This window comes from Vipera berus (genome assembly GCF_964194415.1).
Source record: "Vipera berus genome assembly, chromosome: 3".
In the NCBI taxonomy this organism is placed as follows: domain Eukaryota; kingdom Metazoa; phylum Chordata; class Lepidosauria; order Squamata; family Viperidae; genus Vipera; species Vipera berus.
This window is the reverse complement of record NC_138204.1, coordinates 96,228,922-96,248,397: the sequence shown is the minus strand read 5'-3', so window position 1 is coordinate 96,248,397 and position 19,476 is coordinate 96,228,922. Positions and strand designations below refer to the sequence as shown.

The following is a 19,476-nucleotide window of genomic DNA, read 5'->3' as shown; positions in this document are numbered from 1 at the left end:
TTTGTAGTTAAAGGAAAGAATTTAAATTTTTTTCATGTTCAAATATGGTTGCTATGGAAATATTATTTAGCAAATATATTTCAAGGTTGCAGAAGAATTGTCCAATTCCATTCCAGGGTTCCAAGCGCCAGGTCAGGTTGTCAGCCAGTCCAATTATCAGAGATTCAAGACTTCTTACATGAACAAAATTTGCAAGAACCTCACAATAGAACCAAGGTTTAGACATTGTTTTCAGCAAAGGAAATATGGTCACAGCTGCTTTTTAAATCAGGATGTAGCCACCTGTCAATAATTAAGAGATTTACTCCCTTGCTGGGGAAGAAACTTCATGGAATCATATTTGCTTGGTGGAGAGACTTGGAGGCCTGGCATCCACATCTGACTTCTTCAGCTGTCCAGGGAATCCCTGTGTTTCTTCAGCCTCATCTGAATCTTGTCTTTGTGTCTCCTGAGACTGATATTCCACAGGTTCAACAGGAGCAACTTCTTCAGATCTATATCTGAAGCTGGGGTCATGACAGAACTACTTATTAAGTTTAAAGTCTTATATGGCATAGGACCATCCTACCAGATCAGATACATTATGCATGCACCTAGCTAGTCCCTTCCCTTATATGTTGCCATCTTAGGAGATCTAGAAAGCTTATCTTTTCCATGATAGTCCCTGACCAATGGAACATCTTTTCACTTCTCAAAAAGCATTTGAGATCTAGCTTCCTCCGCCCCTCCCTCCAGAAATGGACTAAGGTGACCTACATTTGATTATAATGCTAGGTTTTTAATATTTTTCATTGTTGATAGATGGGACTTTATATTTTGGTTGTGAGCCACCCAATACCTGGTACACAATGGGCAGCTATATAAATGAAATTAATAAGTAAGTAAACAAACAAACATTTGTACATCAATCAGGAAGTGAGATTCTTCTTATTTCTGGAACAAGGCAGTTGTAATAAATTATCTTCTGCCTTTTTCTTTCACTCTCTAAAAAGCTATTCATTTCATACTGCAACATTTAACATTTCCAGCTGTTTAACAACTTTTACACCTCCTGTTTCTTTAGTTCAAAATTTAGGAAACATTAGGTTCACCAATCTATCATTTGTATCTATGTTTACAATAGGCCTATTCATTTGCTAAGAAAAAGTACTACTGTTTGTGTTATTTTTCCAGTGTGTACCTATCTGCCTGTGAATTTGCCTATAACTTTGGTTATTCATATATGTTTGTTTGATAAGCAGATGTTCCACACTTTGTTGAAACCCATTTTTTGTTCATATTCTGTATGTATTTAGAACCCTTTCAAGTTGAATGGGAATGCAATTGTACAATTTTGTTTATTCTCTTCTGATAGAACATCTTTTTTTCAAGTCTGTCCTATACAGTATCCTGTTGCAACTAAATAAGTATTTTGGACATGTGCAAAATCTGCTAAAATGTGCTGGGTGAGATTTGGAAAGAAAGAAAGAAAGAAAGAAAGAAAGAAAGAAAGAAAGAAAGAAAGAAAGAAAGAAAGAAAGAAAGAAAGAAAGAAAGAAAGAAAGAAAGAAAGAAAGAAAGAAAGAAAGAAAGAAAGAAAGAAAGAAAGAAAGAAAGAAAGAAAGAGAAAGAAAGAAAGAAATTCATGTAAAATAATGTGAAAAATTACACATGTACAGAGTTAAATTGGCCAAAATCATAGGAATGTATGCAATTTCTACTTACAGACACATTTGGATGGAGGTGACCATCCATTTTTTGTGCATTCAACCACCTGTCCTCTATTATCTGGTTCAAAGGTAAATCCATTGTTACACTGAATTTGAATTAGATCCCCATCACGGTATATACTTCTTTTAGGTCGGAAAGAACCATTCAATATTCTTGGAGAGTTGCATATAATTTCTAGAGAAAATAAATCATATCTTATATTGAAAAAAGAAAACCTTGCACTTATATCACATGATGTGCATTGCTTTGTATTAGCACAGAAAAAAGCAATATTATTATTTTGAAAATGTATATATAGCACTATCAGACAATTTTAATCAGCAGCCACTGATGGGTACTAACTAATTTAAAACTTCCCACTGATACTGAAAATATACTGTGAAATAAGCCATCCAAACTAAAACTGCTTTTAGTAACTTGATATTCATTTTGAAGATCGTAAATAAATTTTAACAAGTTGCTATAATTATTCTTCCCCTGCAGTTTAGTGTTGAATTAAAATGTAAAACTACCATGTGATACTTCCATACTTGCTATTCAGTCCCACTGTCAATCCCAGTGTTGTTTTCCTCAAGAATTGCAAATTAGGAGTTACACATTTTAATGGTTCTGCTTTTACCTGATGCAATAGATGGGCTCAGTTACCATGGTGATGGATGCATTGTTGTAAGATCTAGAGCAGGGGACTTCAAACTTGGCCCTTTTATGATTTGTGGACTTCAACTCCCAGAATTCTTCAGCCAGCATGCCTGGATGAGGAATTCTGGGAGTTGAAGTCCACAAGTCATAAAAGGGCCAAGTTTGAAGTCCCCTGATCTAAATAAATAAATAAATAAACCTTTATTGTCAAAGTACAACATGTGTACATTGAGATTAACTGAGCCTCCCCCCGTGCTCTCTCCCCCCAACACACAGTGACAACAAACCCTCCATCCTACCACACCATGTGAACCAACTACACCACACACCGGTCTCCCAAGTCAATTCTGCATAAGATTATGTCCCATTTAAAAGCCTAACAGCCCACGGATAAAAGCTATTTTTCAGCCTGTTGGTACAGCTGGCTATATTCCTGTATCTCCTACCGGATGGTAGTAGAGTAAAGAGATACCGTCCAGGGTGTGAGTCATCCCTGAGAATCTTCCTCACTCTTCCAAGGCAACGAGCCCTGGCGATGTCATCCAGTGGTGTCAGGGAACAGCCCACAATGTCTTGTGCTGTGCTCACTACCCTCTGTAATACTTTCCTGTCCGCGGCTGTCAGACCAGCATACCAAACCACAATACCATACGAGAGGACACTCTCTATGGTAGACCGGTAAAAGAGGGTCATTAGCTATTGTTCTACCCTGTTCTTCCGCAAGATCCTAAGAAAGTGAAGCCTCTGTTGGGCCTTTCTAGCCACCTGGGTTGTGTTAACTTTCCAGGTCAGATCTTCACAGAGGTAGACTCCCAGAAATTTAAAGGAGGAAACTCTCTCTACACAGTCCTCCCCGATGTAAAGTGGGGCAGGTTCCTCCTTTTTTCTCCGGAAGTCTAACACCATCTCTTTCATCTTGCTGATGTTTAGGTGCAAGTTGTTGTTACTACACCATATGGATAGTTTTTGTACCTCCGCCCTATATGCTGTCTCATCCCCACCTGTAATAAGACCCACCACAGTTGTATCATCTGCGAACTTGATTATCGCAGTGGATGGGTCAGATGATACACAATCATAAGTGTATAAAGAGTACAGGTAGGGGCTAAGCACACAGCCCTGTGGCGTGCCGGTGCAAAGCTTCAGGGGGGTGGACAAAGCAGACCCGACCCTCACTGTTTGTACCCGATCCCTAAGAAAGTCTTGAATCCAATCGCAGATAGCGGGGGAGAATTTCAAGTCAGTCAGCTTCTCGATGAGAATGCTCAGCAAAATGGTGTTGAAAGCCAAGCTGTAGTCAACCAAAAGCATCCTGACGTAACTTCCAGGTTTCTCGAGATGACTTGCTACAGAGTGTAAAGCAGTAGCTATGGCATCGTCTGTCGACCTATTTCCCCTGTAGGCAAATTGATATTTATCAAAGTCCAGTGGGAGGCATGTCCTAAGATGTTGGAGAACCAATCTTTCGAAGCATTTCATGACTACAGACGTTAATGCAATAGGTCTGTAGTCATTCAGGCACTCAACTGTAGTTTTCTTGGGGACTGGGACAATGGTAGCTGCCTTCAAGCATGATGGTACACATGCCGTTTGCAAGGAGATGTTAAAAATCCTTGTCAGGACCCCTGCTAATTGATCGGCACAATTCCTGACCACTATCCCCAGCACCCCATCTGGGCCTGCGGCTTTGCTGGGATTCACAGCCTTCAATACAGCTCTCACTTGGTGTTCACACAGGGTGAGTGGCTGAGAGTCAGAAGGCCGGCCAGCAGAGGCTACGGGGTCTGGTCTTTTAACCTCGTAGCAGGCGAAGAAGATATTCAGCTCCTCAGCCAACGAGGCATCGGTGTTTGCCATGCTCCTCATGCTGCCCTTATAGTTGGTTAAGTGCTGCAGTCCCTGCCATACTTGCCTAAAGGATCACACTTGGAATAGATTGTCCTGGAGAAAATTGATCTATGTGGTTGTTGAGAATTGAAACCACCTTCACAACATGTAATCAATCAATTTGCTCTTCCTGGGATTGCCCTGGGTGAACCCTGGAAATGTCAGCTGATCTAAAATTCAATATATTGCATGTTTGCTATGCAATCTTAGTTCTGTAATATTGCAGCACTGCTGTAGAAGTTACATTCAATACCAGTGTTTCTCTGGATGCAATCCAAGGAGATGCTCACTAACTTTAAAGCAGGATATGGTTCAAGAATGGGCTGTCTATGACACTGAATTTTTCAAATAACCTCTGCTTGAATGGCAAGACAACTTTTGCAAAGGATCATTATCGGTTTGGTCAGGGAATGATATAAAGTCTTCTCCTTGCAGCTCCCCTCCTTTGGGGTCAGCTGCCTTAAGATGAGGCTTGTAGCCTCTCTCCTCACCTACAGGTGACTGAAGAGCTACAGGGACATGTGTGTATAAGTGTGCATTTTTTATTCTTTGATTTCTATTTTTAAATCTGTAAGTTGTCTAGAATCCACAAGGAAAAACATGATAGACAAATGCTATGAATGCACAAACAAGCATCTCCATGAACTTCTTCCTATGCCTTTGTATTCCTATAGAAACTACTGATTCTGGGAGATGTTAAACTGCTAGAATTGAGAAATGACTCTCATTAGGCATCCTCTTATCAATTAGGCAACTGTCATGAATGCATAAACAAACAAACAAATATCTCCATAATGTTCTTCTGATGCCTATGATGAAACTACTGTTTCTGAGAAATATTAAACTTCTAGAAATACAAAATGTCCCTCATTAGGCATCCACTAATCTACTAGTACCAAGATCAGAAGTAAAACAATATTCTCTAACATTAACTAAATTAGATTTTGGTATGGCAACAGTTTATAAATTCTTTAAAAATAGAAATATATAGTAGCTCAGCTATGGATGTTAGCTGTACTATACCATTCGATGATATAAACAGTATTGCCATGCAGATATTTTATCCTGCATTGATGAATGAGCAATCTTTTTGGAAAAACTCTCAAGGATGCCGTGTGCTGTTTTTGTACTAACTTAGCCATGGTTTGTAAAATTAAATCCTTTGAGTCACCTTTGCATTTAGGAATCATGGGGGTTGTGCCATCACAATGGATTATAGAGGCTGATTGGGAAGAATCTGCTGCAAGGACATATCCTGTTCTACAGATCAACTCTATAGAATGTCCACGTTGCACAAATATGTTTTCAGAGGCATCCATTCCATCTTTAACTTCTATCTTCTGCCCTTCCAGTTCAGCCGTGGGAATCATACAGGGATCTCAGATGAAAAAGAAAATTAATCTGTTGAGAAGAATCCAAATGCAAATCCAAATCTTGTTGTAAAGGTCTAATAATAGAATTTAGGTTTCACCTACAACCAATTCACCTCAGATTTAGAACTGAAATCATATATAAAGGAGAGTTGCTGCCAGACAAGACCAATTTATGCAAGAGAGAAAGAATGCAATGAATGGATCCTAATGCTTAGAACTGCTCATAAAAATTGGATGAAGATTTTCTTTTCTACTTACCGAGGCAAATGGGCACTTTTGTCCAGATCCCATTGTTACAAAAAGATATTTTCTGGCCTTCCATGGCATAAAACCTTTGGCATTTGAATTCTACTGAAGAGCCAGATCTGTACTGCTTGTCAGACAAAGTAATAATGTCCCCATTCTCAATCCTGGGTGGACCATTACAGTTTTTTCCTCCTTCTATTAAACATGAAAGCATGAAGATTGAAGACTTTGTCCATATTCCAAACTAAGAAAACACCCATCAGTATTTCTGACCATTTACAAAAGACACTAATAAATATGTTTTAATGAGCATCAATTCAAGTTGTATGTGTTTATACTATTTTTAAAATGCACACAGAAACAGTGCTAAATAAATGACTGGCTCAAAGGCTCAATTAGTATCAATATAAACAAATCTTGTAACATGAATATTATTCCCCTGTGTCTTCTCCTAAAGGATATTCTCACTGTGAATTATTTACCAATTGCTTTTGTACTTATCCTGATGTAAACCTGAGATACATCTCTAACATTTCAAACTTCTAACTTATGAAGACTCATTTCCTTTGTATAAAAAGGTAAAGGTGAAGTTTCCCTTGCACATGCGTGCTAGTCATTTCCAACTCTAGGGGCCGGTGCTCATCTCCGTTTCAAAGCCGAAGAGCCAGCGCTTGTCCGAGGATGTCTCCGTGGTCATGTGGCCGGCATGACTAGACACCAGAGGTGCATGGAATGCTGTTACCTTCCCACCGTAGTGGTCCCTATTTTTCTACTTGCATTTTTACGTGCTTTCGAACTGCTAGGTTGGCAGAAGCTGGGACGAGTAACAGGCTCTCACTCTGCTACGCGGCACTCGGGATTCGGGATTTGACCTACCAAACTGCCGACCTTGTGATTGACAAGCTCAGCATCCTAACCCACTGAGCCACCGCATCCCTTTCTATAAAATGTTACAAATATGACCCCTGTGTGATCAATGCTCTTATGCAGACATTATGTCCTATCGTGGCAGACCAGAGCACTAATAAAGGCTGTCATAAAAAATCATGTCATCTATAGGGAAGTGTAGAGAAAAAGAACCTATTTAGTTAATACCCTCTTGTGGATTTGGGGAAAAGTATACATAGCTGTAGTATTGACATATCCTTCTGTATAAGCCCAGAAAAAATTAAGTATGAAATCTTCAGTAGGATTTAGTGCCAAGAAAAGTCCTTTTTCTCTACTGTATATGTTTTTAGAATAATACCATCTAAATGTTTAAATGGTGGGGAAATATAATCAATAAATATATACCAGTTTTACAACTGTTCATTTCAAATTTGGTGATTTTTTTTGTTTATAAGTAAAATAAACCATTAAACAAAATAGTTCAATGAAATCAAAGACTAAACTTTTACACCAGTTTTAAAGTACATTATTAGAAATGATAATCACTTGGTTATTATCACAGCAGGTTCTTTATTAATTCAAATCAAGTACCTCAAAATGGGTGTGAATTTCCAATACTAATGCAAAGTATTTTTCTATTCACAAATCAGTTGCTGAAAAATGTTGTATTTGACAAGGGGATTGTACTTATAAGTCTGTGATATTCTGAAACAATCTGCCATTTCAAATGAAAAATGGAACTCTTTGCTGTTGCTAAAAGTAACTGTTCTTTTAATGAATGCAGCAGAAACTGATTTCCTTAGTAACCCCTTGATTTCACTTCTTCTTAACTTACCATTTTGAGAAGAACAGCCTGGGAAGAGAAGAAAAGCAATGACCAGGAGCAGCCAGTTGTTCATAGCTTTTCAGGCAATATCTGAACCACAAAACCTCAGTTCAGCAGTTTGGCTTTTGCAGCTGATTTCTTCCTGCTATTACCATGCCTTCCTCATTTTATGCTTGTTTGTTTGTTGTCAAGGAATCTTGAGGAGGAATAAGAATATGAGAATCTTGACATGAGAATCTTGGAAACTTTGTGTTGATATGACAAGAAACAAATCAATCAATAGTTCACCTTTTCAGGCAGTCCTTTCAACTCTTCAGAAGGAAGTATCACCACTTGAATTTCAGGGTTGATAAGTATACAGAATTAACAATAAAATTGTTATGTAAACCATTTCCTCATTCTTCTAGGACTTAACACTGTATTGTTATTGTAAATGATCCTGAGTGACTCAGGTAAAACTGGCAGTGTAGAAACTCGATATCTAATTAAATTACTTTTGATATCTGACATACCTTTTTTGCATTTATTATGTCCAAAGGTTAGCAGCTATACAATACTTTCCTTAAATTACTGTGGAGTTTAATAATAAGAACCATTAACTAATCATATCAGGTAGACTATTTGTACACTAGGTTTTTTTCTCACAGATATTGCAGTTCTAGGATTGGGTTGCACTTCTATGAATATCCAGAAGGTTGGGGAGGCAGAGCCAGCTGTCAAATGGAATGGCTGTGCTGAGACGCCACTCCGAATGAGCGTGCCGATTTCACAGCCACTTCTCTGTTCCCAGTGGGGTTTTTTTAAAGCCCCAAGATCTCTTGGAGGGAGATTAGAAATGGAGGCGCCCAGCTGAATGGTTCGAGATGGCGGTCTGAACCACAAAAAGCAGGAAAGCCTCGGAGAAAGCCAGGTGAAGGAGACAGCCCATTATGGCGGCCATGAAGAAATGGCAGCTGTCAGCTGGACAGAAACAGCAGTGAATCAGGGGGACAGTGATTCAACTAACCTGGCGGAGTGAGTACTCAGGGAACCTTCATAAGTGTTCCGGATCGTGAAATCATTCCAGAGAATTTCAAAGAAGAGAAGAAAAGAGGGGAAGCCCCAGAGCAAAAGGGGAAAAATCATCTCCCCTGTCAGATAGCAGTGACAAGGAGACAGGGGGAAAAAGAGATTTTACCTTAAAGCAACAGACTCACAGGTGGTAAGGATTGGTGAACAAGGATGGTTTCTCTTTCTGGCTCCTGCAGCAAAGCCAAGAAGAAGCAGCTAAAAAAATCTTGAAGAGCGACAGTGAGGACTGAGCAGAGAGAGCAGACATTTTGAATAAGAACTGAAGACCAATTAGCATTAAATGAGGGAAGAGTGACAATCATAAGTTAAGAAGTAAAGTAATTGCTTTAAAAAATTTCTAAAACAAAAGGGATAAACTGTAATTGAATTGAGAGCTCAGACCAATAAGAATTAATTGAACAAGAATTAATTGATACAATCATACCCATTGTATAATTGTATCATATCTATTGCAAGTAGAAAACTACCTCAGAGCCAATCAGATTGCAGAAGAAGGACTGAAGGCCGCAACGCCACTCTGCGTATGCAGCCCTGCTACCTTTGATTTAGCCGAGAATCTTTTCGCACCGACACCAATCGAAGCGGTCTCTTATGCAGATCTCAAAAAGAGGCTAACTGGGCACTTCCAGCCCAAGATGTCTGAGATGGCTTGGCAGTTCAAGTTTGACCAAAGAGTGCAGCTTCCTGGGGAGTCAGCGTCAGACTTCATAGCGGGCCTAAGGCAGGCTGCACGCCTATGCAAGTTTTCAAATTTAGAGGAGTGACTATGAGACAGGCTCGTCAGCGGCCTACGGGACAGAACACTTCAGCAGAAACTATTTGCTAGGCCAGATTTAACCTTTTCTGAAGCACAAGATGAGGTGATGGCCGATGAAGCTGCCGGGGGTGCCATTCAAACTGTACAGCCTGCCAAATTGACAAAGTTAGAAGAAACAGTCCACCGGGAAGACACCAAGCGCACCGAAGAACTCTCCAAGGAAGAAGAACCTGAAATCATATGACTCCAAAAGCAACCCAATGCACCACACCGCAACAGCCAGCCACGAGAGGACAAATTACAAGCCAGCTCTCTTACCGAGATGTAAGGGGTGTGGCGGCAACCATTTCCGTGCCAACTGCAGATTTCGTTCAGCCACGTGTAGAGCTTGCGGAAGAACAGGCCACATCACAGTGGTTTGCGAGCCCGCCAGAGAGACTCAAACACCAGTCAGAAGAACTGACTAGGAGAGGTACTGGGGCCCAGGGTCCAGTTAGTGTGGGATTCTTCAGAAGCCGTAGAAGCATATGCCGCACCAGGGCTTGACACCCCCTCAAGCCCAAACTTAAGCTCATGGTAGAGCTACAAGGAGTTCCATGTAAGATGGAATTGGACTCTGGCTCTGCAGTCTCAATCATTTCTCAAGACACATTTAACTTCATGTGTAGGTGCAGTAACAATTGGGCCAAACTAAGACCCTCAGATATAATCCTAATGGATTTTCAGAATGTGCATGTTAAAGTTAAGGGTGAAGCCACCTTGTTGGTTAAGTTTAAAGGGTTTTTGGGGCACCTGGATGTAATAGTAGTAGGGGGCCAGAGAACGAGTCTCATTGGACTCAATTGGTTTGATGCCTTAGGTATTCAGATTACTGGCATAAACCAGACACAAACTGCAGACCTCGTGTCAGTGTGCGAGGAATACGCGGATGTTTTTGATTCAACCCTTGGAACATACACAGGCCCACCTATCTCATTTAAGCTTGATCACAACGTAGTTCCAATCAGGGTTAAGCCTCGTAGGGTCCCCTTTGCCTTAAAACATAAAATTGATTCCGAAATTGATAAGCTTGTAGAACAGGGCATGTTATAGCCTGTTGATGGTGGGGAGTGGAAAACTCCTATAGTCACCCCACTTAAAGCTAACGGGGAAGTTCACATTTGCACTGACTATAAATGCACACTAAATAAAGTCCTCAAGCAACATGCTTACCCAGTTCCAGTGGTCAACCATATTTTAGCCTCCTTGCAAGGGGGTACTATTTTTGCTAAACTTGATTTAGCACAGGCCTATCAGCAATTGCCAGTTGATGAGGCCACAGCCACGGCACAAACGATCGTGACTCACAGGGGGGCTTTCAAAGTTAAATGCTTACAGTTTGGAGTCAGTGTTGCACCGGGTATTTTTCAAGGATTAATGGAGCGCACACTCAAGGGTATTCAGGGCATCTGCCCTTATTTTGATGATGTTCTTATTGCAGGGGAATCCCCAGAACTGTTGGCCAGTAGGCTCAAGGCTGTTTTGCAGAGGCTTCGCAAAGCAGGCCTCAAATTAAAAAAAGAACAAGTGTAGTAATGGGGTTTCTTCAACAGAATTCCTGGGTTTCCGAATTGATGCTAACGGCATTCACCCTGCTGATTCTAAAGTGAAGGCCATTAAAATGACTCTCAGGCCCAAATCAAAAGGAGAGCTACAAGCATTCTTGGGTCTCCTAAATTCCTATCACATATTTCTACCTCATAAGGCTGCGATAGCAGAGCCCCTCCACAGGCTGTTGGACAAGAAAGCTCCATGGAAATGGACTAACTTACATGAAAAATGTTTCCAGGAATTAAAAGCACTTTTGTCAGAAAAGTCCACTGTAACTCACTACAAAGAGTCTAAACCTGTATGTCTTGCATGTGATGCATCTCCCTATGGGGTGGGAGCAGTTTTAAGTCACATAGAAAAAAATGGGAAACAGGTTCCAATAGCATTTTACTCAAGGACATTGTCTTCTACTGAGTGCAACTATGCCCAGATTGACAAAGAGGCCCTAGCCATCATTGCTGGAATAAAAAAAATCCATGACTATTTATATGGCAGGGATTTCACGGTCTACACTGACTACAAACCTCTGTTGGGACTTTTCACAATGGACAAGCAAACCCCCCACATACTATCTCCAAGAATGTTGAGATGGTCTATTTTTCTATCTGCATACAATTTTAAATTAATTCACAAACCGGGCAAGGAAATGGGCCATGCTGATGGCCTCAGCAGACTACCACTGCCACTAATGGATCCAGATCTGGCTCCTGCTGCTGGAATATTGTCCATACAGGACATACCTGAGTTTCCCCTCCATGCAGGGGACATTGCTGCTGAAACTGCCACAGATAAAATACTTAGTAGAGTGTTGTCATGGGTATACATGGGCTGGTTGGAAAAAAGTCCAGACTCTGAATTTCAAAGCTATTTTGTCAGGAGGCATGAGTTGTCTGCACATAAAGGGTGCATTTTATGGGGGAACAGAGTCATAATTCCCACTTCCCTTAGAGACAGGGTTTTACAATCATTACATGAAAGCCATCCAGGCATTGTCAGAATGAAAGCTTTAGCTAGAAGCTACCTCTGGTGGCCTGGCCTTGATAAGGCCTTTGAGGGTCAAGTCCATGATTGTTATACATGCCAGCAATCTAGGTCTGAAATGCCACAGGCTCCAGTTCACAGGTGGGAGGAAATGCACACTCCCTGGTCCAGGGTTCACATAGACTACTCTGGGCCTTTTCAGGGGCAGCTCTTCCTGATAGTAGTGGATAGCCACTCAAAATGGCTGAAAGTAATTCCAGTTCCTAACATGACTACTGCTAGGACCATCCAGGTGCTGAGAAAACTCTTTGCCACACATGGGTTGCCAGATGTCTTAGTTTCTGACAATGGGGCCCAATTCACTGCTGCTGAATTTCAGGCCTTTCTTAGAGCTAATCTCATCAGACATGCAATGTCTGCACCTTTTCATCCATCTTCTAATGGTCAAGCTGAACACATGGTGAGGACAACGAAGGAAGCACTCAAGCGCATTGTTACAGGTGACTGGCATCACAGATTGGCAGATTGTTTACTCTGCCAGCATTCTATGCCCTGCACTGCTACTGGCAAAAGTCCTGCAGAACTACGTTGGGGGAGGCGTTTGATTACTAAACTGGACAGGTTGTATCCAGATAGAGTGACAGCAGAAGACTCTCGACCAAAACCCACGAGGGGGCTGAACATGGATGATTGGGTTTGGGCCAGGAACTATGGTCATGGGAATCTGTGGGTTCCTGGTCAAATCACCAAGGCACCCGGACCCCTATCTTATGAAGTGGGGGTGGAGAGAGGGCGAGTTGTCAGATGACACATTGATCAGCTCAGGAAACAGTTTCCAGAATGGTCACTAAGCGAGGACTTTATCATAAGTCCCTCCCAAGGTCCTCAAACCTGCGGCCAAGCCAGCCCTCACATGGACTATCAGGACTTTTCCTTCTTCACTGAGGTGGAACCAGAGGGAGAACTGGGGAGCTCTGGAGTGCAACATGGATCTCCTGAAGGAGCAAGCCAACAGAACTTCAGCAACCACTGTGCCTACTCTGCTGAACAGTCTCGGGTGGGCCAACCTGGTGAGGCCAGCCAGAGTGCATTGAATCCCCTTGACTCAGGAGCACAAAGGGACACAAGACTATCCAGCCCATTGGGTAAGCTGGTAGACCACAAAGTGACGGGAACTCCGAGACGTTCCTCTAGATCAGACATGTCAAACACAAGGCCTGTGGGCCACAAACGGCCCGCCACATGATTGAATCCAGCCCGCACAACTCTCCCAGAAATTACAAAGGTCCAGCCCCCACCACCTTGGCTCCAGCCTGGCTGAGCACTTGCTCAGAAGGAGGTGGCAAGTGCATGTGGGCTGGTGGAGCCCAGCACCATTTGCAGCTCATTAGTCTCCTGCAGCTCCAAAAAAAAAGTGGAGGAGGAGGAGGTAGGAGGTAGGAGGGAGTAAGGTGGGATGCCGGGGGGGAGGGCAAGCAACATCCAGCCAGTGAGGGGGAGAGGTGCCCAGGCAGGAAGGCAGACTTGAGGCGGCCAGAGAAAGAGCCACTCCAGTTCCTCTGCCGGGCTTCTTTTGCGTGCGAGCTACTTTGCCGGGTGCTGCTGGGGGCGCATCTCAGCCGTGCCTTGCAGGATCTGGGCCGGGCACCTCTGCTCGCCCTCAGTAGCACCCGGCAAAGTAGCTCGCATGTGAAACAACCCCGGCAGAGGAGCTGGAGTGGCTCCACTGCTGGGGGCATGTCTTGACCGGGCCTTGTAGGATCCGGGCCGGGCGCCTCTGCTCACCCTCAGCAGCTCAAGGCAAAGTAGCTCGCACGCGAAACAAGCCTGGCAGAGGAGCTTGTGCGTGAAAGAAGCCCGGCAGAGGAGCTGGAGCGGCTCCGCTGCTGGGGGTGCATCTTGGCAGGGGCCTTGAAGGATTCGGGCCGGGCGCCTCTGCTCGCCACTCCGGCTCCTCTGCCGGACTTGTTTCGCGCGCGAGCTACTTTGCCGGGTGCTGCTGAGGGCGAGCAGAGGCGCCCATCCCGGATCCTGCAAGGCCCGGCCGAGATGCGCCCCCAGCAGCAGAGCCACTCTGGCTCCTCTGCCGGGCTATTTTCACGCACGGGCTCCTGTGCTGGGCACTTGAAGTGCAAGGATCACGTCTAGGCAAGAATGTTCAGCTCATAGAAAATGAGATTCTGGGCATATGCCTGAAGTCACGAGAGATCTTCCTGAGGCAGCCCATTTTGTTGGAACTAGAAGCCCCACTCAAAATTTGTGGTAAACAGCGGTATAACATAAAATTATGGAAGACCTTCACTGATTGCTTCAACTGCCTACCTATCGCTGCCGAGGGCAGAATCCTTTAATTCCAGGCTGTGTTATGGGTAATTTTGCAGCTGCTGGGTTTCTGCTGCACAGGGTAAAGCTGTAAAATGGAAACTGAAGTGGGATCCCCTGCTGGTGGTGTGGTTTTGAAAAGCTGGCATGGGTACAGAAGTGAGATTATGTGTTGAATTGCTGTTCAAGTGTGTGTACTTCAGGGACACTCCTAGCCTGGGGAAAGTAACTCTCTGGTCCTTTTTTAGGAAGTTTTCCTGAATTTGAAGCCCTCTACCCCACCAAAAAGGACATAGAAATACAGGTAGTTCTCATTTACCAACCACAATTGGGACCAGCCACTCGGTTGTTAAGCAATGCTTAACTCAGTGAAACTGCAACTGACTTAGGATCTTACTTCAGCTGCCATTTGCCACACAAACCTGAAAAAGTTCCCCAAAAGAAATTTGGGGAAAGATTTATAAACATGTTTAAAGCAATCTATTCCAAACAAGAAGCAAAAGTAACTATAAATGGAGAATTAACAAATAGCGTTCAAATACAAAAAGGCATGAGACAAGGTTGCCCACTATCTCCTCTATTATTTGTTCTTTCTTTAGAAGTACTAACAAGAATAATCTGAAAAGATAAGCTGATTAAAGGACTAAAAATCAGAAAAGAGACATTGAAATTACAGGCCTATGCAGACAATTAGTTTTTATTTTGGAAGACCCCTTAGAATCTGGAACAAGACTACTACAGGTGCTGGAAAATTATGGAGATGTTGTGGGGTTGAAGATTAATAAAGAAAAAACTATAATGTTAGTTAAAAACATGTCCAATTTACAAGAAACTGAGCTAGTATAAAAAATTGACATCCAGACATCTAAAAGAGTAAGGTACTTGGGGATACAACTGTCGGCAAGATGTATTACACTTAAAAGAGAAAATTATGACAAGTTAATAGACCAAATTACAGCAGACTTAAACAGATGGAAAAACTTGCAGCTCTCCTTTATGGGGAGAATAGTGACAACCAAGATGAATATACTTCCCAAATTACTCTTTTTATTCCAATGTGTACAATTAAATTAGGCAAGGATTTTTTTCTAAATTTAAACAGAATTACATCCAAATTTATTTGGCAAGGTAGAAAACTGAGAATTAAATTAAAATTATTACAGGATGCAAAGGAAAGAGGAGGGCTCGGCCTCCCAAATTGGGAAAAATATTATCAGGTGACAATATCGGTATGGATAAAGGATTGGATACACCTAAGGAATAGAAGACTACTAGCATAAGAAGGCCATGACATGCAGATAGGGTGGCATGCCATAATGTGGGACGGGAAATACAAGGCTCATCAGTACTTCCAGAATCATTATATCAGATGGGCACTATTAGACATTTGGATTAAAAATTTTTAAAAAACTATATAGAAATCTCCAAATGGCTATCGATATTTGAGATATTCATGCACCCCAAATTTATAAACTTTGGAAGAGTAATCACATATAAAGATATCTTAGATGAGAATGGAGATTTGAAAACAAGGAAAAGACTATTAGAAGACTGTATAGAGCTGGAATGTACAAATACAGTCACGATACAGAAAAGACAAAAAAGAACCAGGGATAAAATTAGAGCATACACAATTAGATAAAATCCTTCTAGGAACAGAAGACAAAATGATAAAAAAGATATATCAATATTTATTAGAACAAGATATGTTAGAAGAACAGGTAAAAGATGCAATGCTAATCTGGAGCAAAAATTTCAGTTATAGCATAGACCTAGACAATTGGCAATCACTATGGGATAGAAACAGGAGGTTAACGTTAGCCACCTCCTATAAAAAAATTTATACAAGATGTTTTATAGATGGCGCCTTCCCCCCACAAGGCTAGCAAAAATAGATTAAAAAACCCTCACCAATATCCTGGAAATGCAGAAAGCTTCCAGGGACCTTCTATCACATGTGGTGGGAATATTTAAAAGCACAAAATTTTTGGCACCTGGTAAAGAATTGGCTTGAAGGAATATTATTACAAAAAATTGATTTAAAACCAGAAATGTTCCTATTAGGGATTATTAATGATAAATTAAGCAAAGCATCCTTTTACTTACTATTGCATATTTTAACCGCAGCAAGATTGGCTACACTCAAAAATGGAAAAGAAAGGAAACCCCTATTGAAGAAGAAATAATAAACAAAATTCTATCCTGCACTGAAATGGACAGGTTAACATTAAAGATGAAAAATAAAACTGAAACAGAGTATTATGAAATTTGGAAAATTCTGTACAAATGGTTAGAGTTAAGGAGGAACGCTGAGATAACTATCGATTGATTAGTTGATAACGCAGAGACTTTTTACTAGCACCTGTATCAGGACAGAATTGGAAGATATTTATTTACAATGTAGACGACTGAAAGATTGTTTACCAGAAAACTTACAGATGTTATACGTACATTTTGTTATATTCTGTCCTGTCATAGAATGTATTTTTCTTTTCTGTTTTTCTTTTTGTTACATCAGGTAATACTAATAGCAGTGTTGTAGCCAGGGAAGTTGTAACATGTCCACTTTTGTTTTTAAATGCACATTCAATAAATTTTTTCTAAAAAAAAAAAGAATATCCAGAAGGTCAAAATATCCAGAGACCAGAAGAACAGATAAAGTAAGACATCATCTCCTCATCAGAATACAAGATCTACCCTGCTTCCCTTACTAACCAGGAACATTCCCTTTTACAAGGGAAAATGTGGTTTTACATTTTATTTTCCTTTTTCTCTTTTTTGTCTTTTAGAGAAAATATGGTGTCACTATTTTATAATATATTTTTCTAAAATTCAAAATCTCATTATTTTTATAGGTGTGCATAAGAAGGATTCTTTGATGCCAATTCCATCTACCTTCTCTGAAGAAAACCATATGTGCATTATCTGTTTCATATGATTTGAACTGAGTTAAAAATCTTTTGTTTAGTGTAAACAGTGTTTATCTCCTCCAGGACCTGTAGAGGGAAGAAGGAATGGCCTTGGAGGACAAGAAGAGCCATTACCAAGGCAGCTGTGAGATAAGAGGAGCCTGAGACCAGGCCCAGAAAATAACTTGAAGGAATGTCTCAGACAAGCCCCTTCTTAATTCACATGAAGAGAGGGAGAGGGAAAGACCTGTAGACTTGCAAGATTCTATGACTGTAGCTGATACAATAAATGTAATACTTTATTTTATAGGGCTAGAATCAGCTTTAATATGAACTTTTCTACATTTCTTTTCCTTTAGCCCCATCCACACATCATCAAGTCACAAAATTGATATCTGACAATAAACCACAATTTATGTCACATAGGTCAGGAGATTATTGTACATGTAAAATAATTGTTTGCATAACAACATATGCTTGATATCACAGACCCTTTCCCTCTCTGCAGAAATCCTTCTACACTTTGCCCATGATCAGCAACTGAAGTTCTCTTCAGGGAATTTCTTACTCTTTACACTTTTTGTGTCTAAAGAATCCATCCAGAACCTCAGTTTTGACCATTATTTTATCATGCAGAAAAGCTGAAGAAGCATCATGAAAAGGAAGGCTTTTAACAACTTTCAGAAGAAAATTAGTCCCTACTTATAATGCTCTCTGACTAGCCAACAATACCTCATCATCATAGTTATGGCATCACCATGAGAAATTAGAAGACTGCATGTGTTTCTCTGCTCTCTGTGGCAGGACCCTCAATATATGACAATATAAGTTTACAAAAGTGTTTAGAAAAGTGAAAAGCAGGATCATTTATTGCAGCATGGATAAAGTAAGTCCAAGCTTAGTCTTGCAAGAATAACTTCCAGTATTCAGTCTGAGAAGGACTTTGAACCATATCTTTGATAAATTGAAATTTATTGCCAGGAACTAGCGAAAAAGGCTGTTTAAATGATATATACAAAAATGTAAATCATCATACATGGCAATGTTGTTCATTGTGAATAATTGTGTTGTACTTCTGGAAAAACCTTGTAGGTATAAGCCTTGATGAAACCATTGAACTCAATCAGCATCAGGACATCTTAGGTAATATCTGTGAGAATTTACAGTGTGAGAAATGAGAATATGGCCTATTGATTCTTTATGTATAATTGGGTCTAGGTCAGGGGTCGGCAACCCGAAAAAGGAAAAGAGCCACTGGGAACCGGTTCCATCACACATAAAAAAAAGTGGGAGCCGCGTGCGTGTGTCCATGCACGTGCATGCGCAAAAACCGTTTCTTGCGCATGCGCGGACGCGCGCGGTTGCCTTTTTTTTATGTGTGATGGAACCGGTTCCCGGTTGCGCGACAGCGCCGGCCCGTCTGCAAAGCTGCCGAAAGCGGCAGCTTTGCAGACGGGCCGCGGCAGCTTTCGCAACAAGCAGGGCCACTACCCATTCCGAGAGGTGCGTGCGCACCTCCCCAAACCTCCCCAAACGTCGGCAGGTCTCCGTACCTCCGCGCGAACCCGTGTGAAGCTTTTCATCAATCCTAGTAACAGCAACCTGGGGGGACGTGAAGGGTTTGTACTTAGGTCTCAGCCGTGAGGAGTTTGCAAAAGTCACCCAACCGAGGTTGCAGCAAAGCGGCCTCCTCGGGAAGCGAGGCGGAGGCGGGGTGTCCCAGGGTATCCCTTTCCTATTACCTGAGGTGGAGGGCCAATTTTTAAATCCTTTTCACCCTCCACCGCCGCCTTTTGCCAACGAGGACGGGCGGTGCCCTATGGATGGGTGGCCAAGTGTCATAAATCAAAGGGGGGGATTTAAGGTACTGCATTTCTGCATCCCCCATATCTGCAGCTCCCCAGCTCCTGTGCAGTGTCCCCTTTTTTTGCACCCAAACGCACTCATCTTTAATTTTATTATTATTTTAAAAAATGCTGCCCATCTTTTCCTCCCAGTAGTTGCAAAGTAGCTGCTGCACCCTAGAACAGAGCAGAGCGGAGACAGGTGGCGTATTCTCCAACGGTGCAGACAGAACTACGCCTCACTTCTCTAGCCCCAGAGGCGTGACGCCCAGGCCAGCCCAAGCCGTCCCCCGGAGGTGGGCAGGCCAGGTAACCGCACTCCCGGGTTGGGTGGCATTCCATGCAGGCAACGGTCCGCTTAGAAGCCCTGCGCCAAGGGAAAGAAGCCGCGCGCGGGACTAGAGAGCGCAAAACACGCGCGCTCTTTCCAGGC

At 41.9% G+C, this 19,476-nt stretch overlaps 1 protein-coding gene across 2 annotated transcripts in view; it reads right to left on the bottom strand.

Moving 5' to 3' along the window:
- Positions 1 to 17,056, bottom strand: part of LOC308665051 (complement factor H-like) — a 29,190-nt gene extending 12,134 nt beyond the window's left edge. For both annotated transcript variants that reach the window (XM_081322668.1, XM_081322669.1), the window contains exons 1-5: positions 16,742 to 17,056; positions 7,579 to 7,765; positions 5,868 to 6,050; positions 5,408 to 5,614; positions 1,705 to 1,884 (exon numbers count right to left, since the gene is read on the bottom strand). In XM_081322668.1, coding sequence (XP_081178794.1) covers positions 1,705 to 1,884; positions 5,408 to 5,614; positions 5,868 to 6,050; positions 7,579 to 7,642 — 634 coding nt within the window. In that variant the 5' untranslated portion in view covers positions 7,643 to 7,765; positions 16,742 to 17,056. The remainder of the gene's footprint in view (positions 1 to 1,704; positions 1,885 to 5,407; positions 5,615 to 5,867; positions 6,051 to 7,578; positions 7,766 to 16,741) is intronic.
- Between the last annotated feature and the right edge of the window lie 2,420 nt (positions 17,057 to 19,476).